Source organism: Haplochromis burtoni, unplaced genomic scaffold (assembly GCF_018398535.1).
Source record: "Haplochromis burtoni strain Fernald_Lab_line unplaced genomic scaffold, NCSU_Asbu1 Contig_15, whole genome shotgun sequence".
Classification (NCBI taxonomy): Eukaryota; Metazoa; Chordata; class Actinopteri; order Cichliformes; family Cichlidae; genus Haplochromis; species Haplochromis burtoni.
The window spans coordinates 4,196,623-4,207,776 of NW_024582376.1; the positions used below are offsets into that span (position 1 = coordinate 4,196,623).

Sequence of the window (11,154 nt, forward strand, 5' to 3'; positions counted from 1 at the left end):
TGTGTGTGTGTGTGTGTGTGTGTGTGTGTGTGTGTGTGTGTCAGAAAGTGTGCACGACCATCCAAGCTGTTGTCACTGTTAGTATAGCTGTATTTTTTTAAGGTTTTAAATGTACTTACCTACTCTAACCACGGAAAGAAAGCTGACATGACCCAAACCACCCAGGAACGTCCTCTATAGCTAGGATAAAATTTTGATAGTGTTGCAACATACTAGCCTGCATAGTATGTAGCATGATGTTTGTACTAGGTACAATGCTAAAGCAGACAAAAAAATGTGAGGCGTAGCATTACAGGTGATGGCTGGTCAGTGCTCATAGCACTCCTATGGAGGCGTAACAACCGGGATGACAAACTACTGCTGGACACAGCTACACTGGAAGACGACCGAGATCAAACTGAAAAAGGATGAGGAAGAATTTGGGGGGAGAGACTGCAAAGTAAGGTAACTCATCTGAGTGTAGCAAAAAGAAGGAACATTAAAAATCAACAATCTGTAAAACTAAAATCCTAGTTGTGTTGAAACCCTGTGCTGATATCTAGTCATTAAAAAATTTGGCAGCATAAGTCAATAAGTCTTTGTGACCAATGGAGATGAAGAAGAATAAGTGCCCAATATTCTCCAGCCAGCTGAGTTGCAGCAGGCAGAAACACACACACACACACACACACACGCACGCACACATACACACACCAGCACAACACAGTAACAGGAGCGCTCGACACCCGTGATTGGTCAAGAGTCCTTCTGGAGTTCCAATGACAGACACAGCAAAGGAAAATGAGGAAATGAAATAAAATAACAATACAAAATAAGATAATGATTGGTTGGCAGATGAAAAGGAAAAAAGAAAAAGAAAACAAAGAAAAAGCAGCTTTTGTAAAAATGTTAGAGAATGTCGCACAATAACAATGATAGTAAAGTGGCTGTTGCACTTTAGTTTTGTTCTTGCAGACAGATGCAGAGTTCCCGTGATTACTGACGGGAGCTCGCGGTAAGATTCGAGCAGTTGCATACGATGGTGGACTCCAGATCTGGTGGGAAAGAAAAGCAGAGGAACACATAGGTGATTGAGTTAAGACTGCCTCAGACCTCTGAGGGAAGAAGGGGAAAAAATGGCGAGGCAGCGCAGTTTGTTAAAGTCGAGAGAGACGGGGATGAGATGAGGAAAGGAAAAGGTGGAGAGGAGGGGAAGAAAAGGAGGAACCACCAGATGGAGCACAGAAACATCTTAAAGAGGAGGATCTGAAACATCAGGAGGGGAGATACTTACATGATGGATGGGCTCTACCAGTGAGGCGGTACGTAGCTGTACCCAGGTGTCCCTTGGGGCCTGTAGGTTGGCACAGTAACTGGGTGTGCTCCAATTGGGGGGTGTTGTGGCGTTGTCAGCAGAGTCCCTACACAAAGAAAACACCACCAAGGATGCAAAATCAATTTGTACCTGAGCTGCATCTACCAATCATGCACTTCTTTTTGTTTTTTTGCAGCAAAAAGGCAATAAAATAAAGAATAAAATGTTTTTTTAAGTCCAGGGACTTAAGGTAGGACTAAAAAGGTGACAAAGGGTCTTTGCTAAAAACATTTAAAATACACCAACACGCATTGGCCTGCACCATCTTCACAGATACTATCAGGGCTATTGCACTTTCACCCATCACAGGTGGGCAACAAAATCACACATTTTCATTTTTCTTTACCTTCTCGGGGCAAAGATGAAGAAAAGGATCCTTTAATTAATGCTACAGCTTTTTTTAAGCAAACAAATTCAAAAGCTTTCATCAGTGCCGTAATAATAATATTACTACAAAAAAACACATCAGATGCCCTCCTGACACAGCTCCAAAGGGATTTGTGTCTCCTCCAGTAGAGCCATCACAAATTATGGTCGAGAGTGAAGAACAGTTATTATGTTGGTACCATATTAGGCCCACATGGAAAGAGTTCACAGTTGCTTTCATACCTGCGCTCATGGCCATGGTTGTCCCAGCTACCATCCCCATGGCAGCCATGCCGTTGTTGCGAGGAGCAGGTACAGGAACAGGGGCCGGGTAGAGGGCTGTGGAGGGGATGCTGTTAGGCTGCACCACGGTGGTGTGATGGATCACATGTGGCTGAGCGGCAAACACTGGCTGGGTGTAGTACGCTCCCTGTCAGGACAAAACATCGGAAAACCTTCAATGATTACAAAACATCTTAGCAGAAGAAACTTCAAGTGATTTTGCATTACAAGAACAAGCAAAACAGACTGAAACACAATACTTTGAAATGGACAGAAATTGAAGCCGTCTCTTCTTTCCACTGCACTTTTCAAAGCACCAAATTACAAAACAACAACATGATTGCCTTATTGTTGTTTTATTGTGTGCGACTGAATCTCAAAACCAAGCTCAATTCAATCGGTTTTCTAATTTAATAATAGCGAATGTTTATTTCCCCGCATTTTTGGATAACCAAGCGTGTTACTACCGGCTAAAGTGTGCCATAACAAAAATCAGCCAACGTCAAATGTCTGTGTTTTCATTCATCCAGGTCACGGTTGTCTAAGGACATTAGAAAATAAAGAGAGGGTTCTTTAGCCCTCGCTGATGGTAGAGAGTGACATGTTCTGTATCCAAACAGTGTCCCTGTAGGCTGGAGAAATGCGCTTTTCACTCAACAGTCCAATTCTGCAGAACAGAAGCTACCTATGAACATGATAAGTGCTCTGAATTTAAACGAGGAGAATCAACAGCCATGTGACAGACCATTTACTGTCACAAACCGCTTCGCCTAATTGTTTTTAATACAGAGTAAAACGACGCAGACTGAGCAGGCAGCACAAATGTATTTACTGGAGTGGCTGCGTTAAACGGTTATGGCAGCCGAGCAGCTGCAGCAACAAACCCCATCAACATTTTTCACTGTTAAAGTAACACACGCCACTCCAGACATCCTCACCTGTGTGTATAGGTTCTGCTGAGGGTAGGCACTGCGGATGGGGTACATAGCTGTCGGGTACGGGGTAGGGGTCGGAGTATAAGGAGGAGGGGCTCCATTTGACTGAGTGGGGGGCACTTTGTATGGAGTTCCTGCTGGAGTATATCCTATACAACGAAAGAAAAGAGAAATACAACATAAATTTACCAGCTCACCAAGAAGAGGTCTTCTTAAATCTAGGAGAGTTTCTTATTTACACATCAATAACACATTAGAATAATGAGATTGAATTCTCCACACTGTCTTTAGTCAGTTGAGCTCTCACACTGGGTTTTTATGAGTAACTCTATACCTTAAACATTTCATTGTTGTGTGTGTTTCTATGTTTAGGGGGAGCAGCAGCAACCAAAGAGAGTACAGACTCACCCTTTTAGCACTCGTCCTCACATCTCATTATTTGCATTTCCTATAAAATCCACCAGATGGGGACGACTGCCATCTTTTTATGGGATTTGAATATCGAAACAATAAAGCTGACAGTTTATGTATATTTATCCAGTTTAAGCACGAGCTTTGAAGATAGGGGCTTTGCACTGTGTATTGAAAAAGCCATCTACTGACTGTATGTGAGGTATTTTCAGGTTTTTTTCACAGATTATATTCTGCAGTATACGCTGAAACCAACAACCACAGCAGAGCTGCAACATCATTTCACATAGTATCCCCCCTGTAGCTGACGCTACGTCACTGGATGAAAAGCATGACGTTGGGGACAGTAAAGGAATCTGGCTCAGACCGCTGCATTCATGTCCGCTCTGATCTCTGGGGGTGTAGTACCTCTGAGCCGCCACCTGGAGGAGCCTGAAGGTCAAACATGCTACTAGCTAGTTGCTGCTGCTGTGGAGCTTATGAAAGCGCTTTTCTCACACAAGGACAAGGGAACAAAGAGATGCTGGAGCTGCTCTGTGGCTAAAAGCCTGTGTGTGTGTGTGTGTGTGTGTGTGTGTGTGTGTGTGTGTGTGTGTGTGTGTGTATACGCACACATGCTCTCACATTCATTCTTTGCACTAACATGCATGCAGGGCATTAAAGGACAATGGTGCGTGACAATCACACAAAAGCCCTGCTGATAGAAAACACTTTGTCTCCTCAGCGGTCTTGAGAAATAATGACCAAGACACGTTTTCTAATCAGACGGAGGCTGGCTTGTCTGGCCGATTCATTGTTGTCACTGATACAAAATCTAAACATTTTAATTTCCCCATAAATTAACCACTGTGGAGTAAAGGGTAAGATATCTGCAGTCAAGCACACACACACACACACACACAACAAAAACAAAAAACCCAAACCAAAACAACCCTGATAATGAGTCTCGGGTTTCGGCTGGAACAAAGCTGACAGAGCTTTGCCAAAGCATACCTGATATTTGGTTAGACTTCCAAAAGACGGAAAACAAACTCAGGGAGGGAACAAGGGGAGGAAGCTTCAAAAGCGGCACAGATGAAAAGTACAACCCCCACCCTCTCTGCTCGAGTACCACACTCAATATTTAAGACAATAGAAAACAATTTCAGTCGCTATCTTCGCTCCCTGCTGAGGAAATTAAATTTAATCCATACATCCAGTAGCATTTTTTTTCTGAAAGGTATTTTAATCAACATTTAAAGCAATCAATAGATTCTTGCATGATTATATATCACATCTTTACTGCTGTTATAAAAACACATCATTATCTCTGAATTCAGTAACAATGCATGCGTTCAAAGACTCCATTAAATAAAAACATCTTGCTGACACTACAAATCATTTATTTTTCCCTGAGCTCAGTATCAGTCCCATTCATTTCACCATTCCTACTCTTTTGGTTATTTTTTTTAAATCTTTTTATTTAATTGCTCAACGTTGAGCAATCCTTGTAGACTTCCTTCCTCGCCTACCCCCAATCAGATCAAATTGCATTACTGTATAATTACCTTTATTACCACAAATCTGCACAAGATTGAAAAATTGATATCCCGAATGAGCAGAACGATGAATTTAATGCTTTCAAACAATGTAATAAATGTTTTTTTTCGTACGCTTGGACTACAAGAAAGCCTGCAATCACCAAACCTAAACCATCTATACATGCATATCAGGAAAGCACAACTGTAGTCCCATCTGCTGAGGGGACCACACAATGAACCCCAACAGAGCACGCATTTGCTGCTATATGGGCACTAGCAGCTGCTACTGGCTAGCTTCCCACTCCTTCGCCATTAATGCCCCTTTAGGCTGAGATCATCACTTAATTCATATTGCCTTTAAACGACTCGAGTCTGTGTGCAGCTCTAAACAACATTGTAACTGCATGAGTGATGGTAATGCTCCGTCAATTTTTATGAGCATGGTTTGGTTCGTAACTTAATTGTAACCGCACGTGACTCTGATAACCATTAAATATGTAGGAAACTGTATTTGCTTTAGGTTAAACACGCATCATAAACGGACAAACTCATTGCATCTCTACGCAGCGCTGCAGTGCCGCAGTAGCAGTGATGGATCCTCTTTAAATTAAAATGTCATCAGTGTGTAATTTATTCAATACATTAAGTGTTAGACAACCTTAACCTTAACACTGACTACCTTTCATTTCACACCATCACATTACTCAGCTGCCAGACTGCGCGGTTACAGATTACTCATCAGGAAGATAAAAACATTTCTGAAAATTATTAAGATAAATTGGAGGCGCAGTTCGTTCAGGCTTTTCAAGGCATTTCACAAACACTCGGTTCTGAGTTTTTAATGATCATTTCTGCATCACGGCAGAATTCACAACGAGCAAACCAGGAACAGTAATAGCACTGGACTCAAATTCACCAATGCAGGGATGAAAAAGCACGTATGCTAGGAAAAGAAGGCTTGTGAATTTATGTACCCATTTAACTCCACCTCAGTGTGAGGTTCTCTCCTGTAATCTTGCTGTCATTTTAAGTCATGTTAGTTTCTCTTCTTTGTGCTGCTTCACTCTGCGTGTGGGCGTAACCACTCCTAACCAGCTTGGTCTCGTGGTAAAACGAGAGAAAAGACTTTTTTTTAATTTTATTTTATTCACACGGACATGAATTGTCACATTTTTTGCCATTAAAGTCAGCATTCCTCTTAAATTCTTGTATTTCAGTTGGAATTATGCTTTGAGCAGCCTGCAGCTCGTATGCTGTCGTGAGGCTTTCAGCGAGGACGCATCACCCTGACAACCAACAAGTCTTTAAACAAAGAAAAAGAAAAAAGGGGCAGCGGTTGTAGTTTGACCCAAACAATGATTGAAGTTCTTTTACTGGCTAAACTTAACAGAGCAGTTTTATTAAGGAAGTTAAAGTGCCTCTTGGCTGCTGTTGTGATGAACTGATTTTATATAAATAAAACTGAATTAAAAATAGCATGAGTGGCAAAAATGTAGTCATGTAGTTCTCTTAGAACAAAAAAAAAATCTTCTACTTTGTTTACATGTAGATATGAGGAAACTGTGGTCAGGAACAAAAAAAATTGAAATGTCACAAGCTTTTAATAAACTGGTGTGAGACCGTCGTGTTGACTTAATGCACACACAGTCATGTAGACATTCAGAGTCTCAGTAAACATGCCCTTCAGTAGTTCATCGGGCAACTTAGAATACCATTTTTTTTTACTAAACTACTAAAACTACATATATGTTCTCCATATTTTGTATTTTACTTTCCCAAGTTGATAAAATCATTAGTGTTGTTAAACAATCACAACCATGTGGATGTGATGTGGCTGCCTTGTATTTTGAGCCTGGTCGATGTTACTGTTACTTACTCGGGAGCCAAATGAAGCATGACAGAAATTATTTGTAAAAGCATTTGTCTATTTTCCATTCTGCGTTGCTTTGCCTTAATATAAATCGTTTCTCATGTTTTAACTATTCTAATCTTGTATTCAATTCAATTCATTTATATAGCACCAAATCACAATAACAGTCGCCTTGAGGTGCTTTATATTATGAGGTGAGACCCTAGAATAATACAGAGTAAAAACCAACAAACTTCTCACTAACTGCTCGCTCATAGGGGGAAGGAAAAAAAACCCTTTTAACATGAAGAAACCTCTGGCAGAACCAGGCAAATAAATCAACCCAGCAAAGGCAGGCAGAAGAAAACAGTCTAGTAGCTTAATACTTGTAGCTGCATGATAATGATTTGTCTGAATTCATCAGTGTTTGTCTTGCATCGCGCACACAAACTTCAATGGTTCCTTGTAGTGCAATTATCCTTTATTCTTCTTAGAAAAAGAGAAAGAGCCCTCTAATTAACTCTGAAAATTACTCTAAACTGACAATTTCTCCCAAGATATTACCTTGTTAAATATGAGCTCTCTGTGTATGGGAAGGAGGGTAGAGCTTACCTGGTGGATACCCAGGACTGCCTGTTTGGTACAGGTTGGTGTAGGTAGGAGCTGTAGCAGGATACCCCCCTGGATAGCCTGCAAGACGCCACAGGCGAGACAGAAAATATTAGAAACCTTAACATCAAGCAGAGGGGACGCAGACACGCACAACTGAAGTCCCCCTCCTTTCCCCAACCCGCTCACTTATTCACACAGACACACAGGTAGGGGAGTATTTGGTTTGAAGCAGGATGTGCACAGATGGCGCTCATTAAAAAAATGTCTGCACCAATAACACAGTTGGCTGAATGCGTCTTACATACACCAATTTGGCAGACGGGACACACCTGCCAATATGGTGTGGGAGGAGAGACAAATTCAGAAACATTAGCAATGCCTGCAGACACGTGCGAGGGATGCACGCACGCATGCACCACGCATACTCCCGTGCGTCATAAATTACGTGTCGAGCGAACAAAAAGTCAATCTGACCTGCGAAAAAGCTTCTCCTTATAAAAAGGTGCAGGTTCGACAGGGCGAGACAAAGACGATGGAAGTAAAAGGGGGAAAAAAAAGCAGCACAGAGTGAAGAGAGGGAGTGTAAGCGAGCTAAGTGCTGTTCTCTCCTCACTCTTTGCTATTATTGGCAGACAGTCTCGCAGATCTGTTCTGTAGCCGTGAGCCTCCGCTATATCGAGCTTTGGCTGCTGTAGGTTGAGATACGGTCGGATGTAACAGTTCCAATAAACGCAGTTATAAGACGGTCGAGATGTTAATCACAATCACACAACATCCCGTGTTTATTTCGTTCATGCTAATGCAAAGAATACTTTTTAATTTAACAACACAGCAGACACACGCATGCATAAAATTAAAGCATAGCATAATGAGCACTCAAAAATTTACAGATTGGTTCTGGAAAAATCAGAAAATAGTAAGTCATCAATCTTCATTGTTTTTATTTCAGATTTGGAGGATGTGTTTCTGGTCAGGAAAAAAACCAAACCAAACAGAAATCATGAAGATTTAAAATAAACTTTTTTTTTTCTTTTTAAATTTCTCACCTTTTTTGAAGAAAAAAAAAAAGTGGCAAAATCTGCATTTACACTACAATTCAGTGTTATATTAAAGAAACAGCTTCTTGCCAGTTCATCATAAGCACCAATTAAAGAGTCCTGAATCAGATGACACATTAACACAACAGATGTTGCTACACTCCAGTTAAACATGCATGCCACGATCCAACTTTAACACCACAAGTTGGATTTTCCCCTTTAACTGAATGCATTCAATCATGTATTGGTTTTATCACAAAAATAAAAATGGGCACAAGAGTTAAAAGTTCCATCTTAAAAATATATATAGATCAGTAGCTTTCACTTCAGTATTTCAGTATACTATAACTTTATAACTATTATAACCTTTGAGGCCCAAGATTAACAATGGCCTATATTTTTGTCTCTTTCCTTTTATCTCTTCTTGCAAACTCACTTCCTTGGGCACTTTATTAGGTGCACTTTGCTCCCTTTGCATTTGTAGCACAGATTCAACAACGAAACATTCAGGTTTTGACCCATATGGATATGACAGCATCACAAAGTTGCTGCAATTTTGTCAGCTGCACGTCCATGATGCAATCCCATTACACCGCATCCCAAAAGATGCTCTACAAGACTGAGATTTGGTGGCTGTGGAGGCACTGTTCATGTCTTGTTGATGCCAAATGTCTATTCTCTGTAAACGTGAGAGATGGTTGTGTGGGAAAATCCCAGTAGATCAGCAGCTTCTGAAATACTCAGACTGCACAAACAACCACACCATGTTCAAAGTTACTTAAATCATCCATTGTGATGCTTTGTTTGAACTTCAACAGGTTATCCTAACAATGACATGTAGTCATTGTAAAAAAAAAAAAAAAAAAAAAAAGCAGCTAAACAAGTTCTATTATAAAGTGGCCAGTAAGTGTATATACACAAGAGAGCATATAATTAGATTTTTTACTGTACTGCATAATTGATTGCTGGAGTCACTGGTAGGGATGTTAATAGAAACAATGTTTTTTTGCACAAACTTGAATACAATGTCATATTAGCATTTCTGTCCTATCAGAACTCTGTTAGGCATATCTCAACTGGCTTAAACCTCGGTATTCAGTATTGAAGACGGCAGACCTGTACGTCTGTGGACATCTTACCTGTGAAGGCCATATTCTTGGGGTTTCCATATGGAGTTCCAGGCTGGACAGGGCTGTAGACTGGATTCATAGCTGAAGATAACCTGTTCTTACTAGGAGAGAGAAAGAAACAGAAAAAGTGGAAAACAGAAGAGAGAGAGTTAAGAAAAGACAAGGAGGGGAAAATGGAGGGGAAAAGAGACATAAGCCATGTAAACTGGAAAAAAAATTGTTACCATTATCAAGCACACTCACCACACGCATAATCCCAGAGTCAGATTCTTAAAGCGGCATCCAGCTGAAGGATTTTGCTGGCATGCAACAAAATCAAGCCCTGCGACTCCCCAACCTCAAAGCAGGCTCAATATAAGTATGGACTTAAAAACACAAACTGCTTGGATTTAAAAGAAAAATGCACAAGTTCTGACTCAAAGGCACAAGAATGCTTGGATCAATTGAAAAAGAACGCTTTGGTTCAATGCTGCTACCTGCCTTATTTTCCCACCACTGCACCAACAAGGCGCTACCTTCTGGGTTTTTCCAGACACGGGGCCAGTAATCAATTCAGATTGGAGAAAATGGTCAGGCTGAAGGTGCCAGATAATGACCCATAAGGCATCCTTCTCCACACCGTAGAAGACTTCAAGTGCACGCTCTTCATTTCCACTTACCTGCTCATTGTGAATACAGGCCTACGAAATTTCGTGTGTGTGTGCGCATGTAAGTGTGTGTGCATGCGTGCCCCGTACCTCTTGTGCGTGTCTGGTTGATACATGAAACTGAATTTGTCTGTGGGATGCCCGCTCGCCATTCTTGCTGTATGCAAATGAGGAAGGAGTGGAAGTGGATATGCAAATCTGAAATTAAAACAGCGAGAGGTCATGATTACAATGAACACAAGGGAAAAAAATTAATTAAAAGAAAAACAGCAAAATAATAATAAAGAAAAAAGCAAGCACCGGTGCAACAGCAAATGGTTAGTGATAGCAGCAAGGGAGACAGTGATCAGGACCATGTCTGAGTGAGTGTTTGTGTTAACATTGTGTCTTTAATGTGCTCGATACAGCATGGATTAAAAAAAGGATGTGTGATAACTTCTCTCAGTTTTAAGGTAAGTCCAAGTGAAGCAGTTTCCAGAGGTGCTTGGAGATTATTAATATGGATGTTAATAGAATAGAATAGCCCTTTATTGTCATTGTACATGTACAAAAAGAAATTGTGGAAATTTGCATAAACTTTACAATGCGTGTCCCAAAGGAGAGTGAAAAATGAATATGGACTTGCATGTACATGTGTGATGTCCTGTTCAGAACGACAAGTACAAGAAGCAAAGCTCAACATCAACACAGCCAATGGAAAAGCACAGCACATCCAGTGAAAGGTGCAAGTGGAAAAGCAACACAACGGTACTGGGGTGGGGGGGGTACCAAGCTGAGTTTTGCACCGAGCCAAGAGTAAGCATGATCCAGAATTATAAGAGAGCTGCACAAACACAGAGTGAAACGGCTGAGCAATAACTGAAGAGAGGAAAGGTGTGCGCGGGCTGTGTGTTATAAGAGTTCATGTGTAGCTTGTGTTGATTTTAACCCCCCCTTCTCTTTGAAATTTCGGACTTGGCATGTGATGGCAGGGATCAGAGTGGTGCATTGTGGTTTTGAGTGCGGGCCTGT

General features: G+C 41.0%; 1 protein-coding gene across 1 annotated transcript; it reads right to left on the minus strand.

The window, feature by feature from the left end:
- Window positions 1-18: 18 nt before the first annotated feature.
- On the minus strand, window positions 19-10,341 carry fam168a (family with sequence similarity 168 member A; the record flags this gene model as incomplete). Its single annotated transcript, XM_005915962.3, is given in 7 exon segments — window positions 19-1,034; window positions 1,274-1,400; window positions 1,964-2,150; window positions 2,941-3,086; window positions 7,330-7,407; window positions 9,506-9,597; window positions 10,234-10,341. Coding segments are annotated over 6 exon segments (678 nt in total). The 3' UTR covers window positions 19-1,034; window positions 1,274-1,287.
- Window positions 10,342-11,154: the final 813 nt, after the last annotated feature.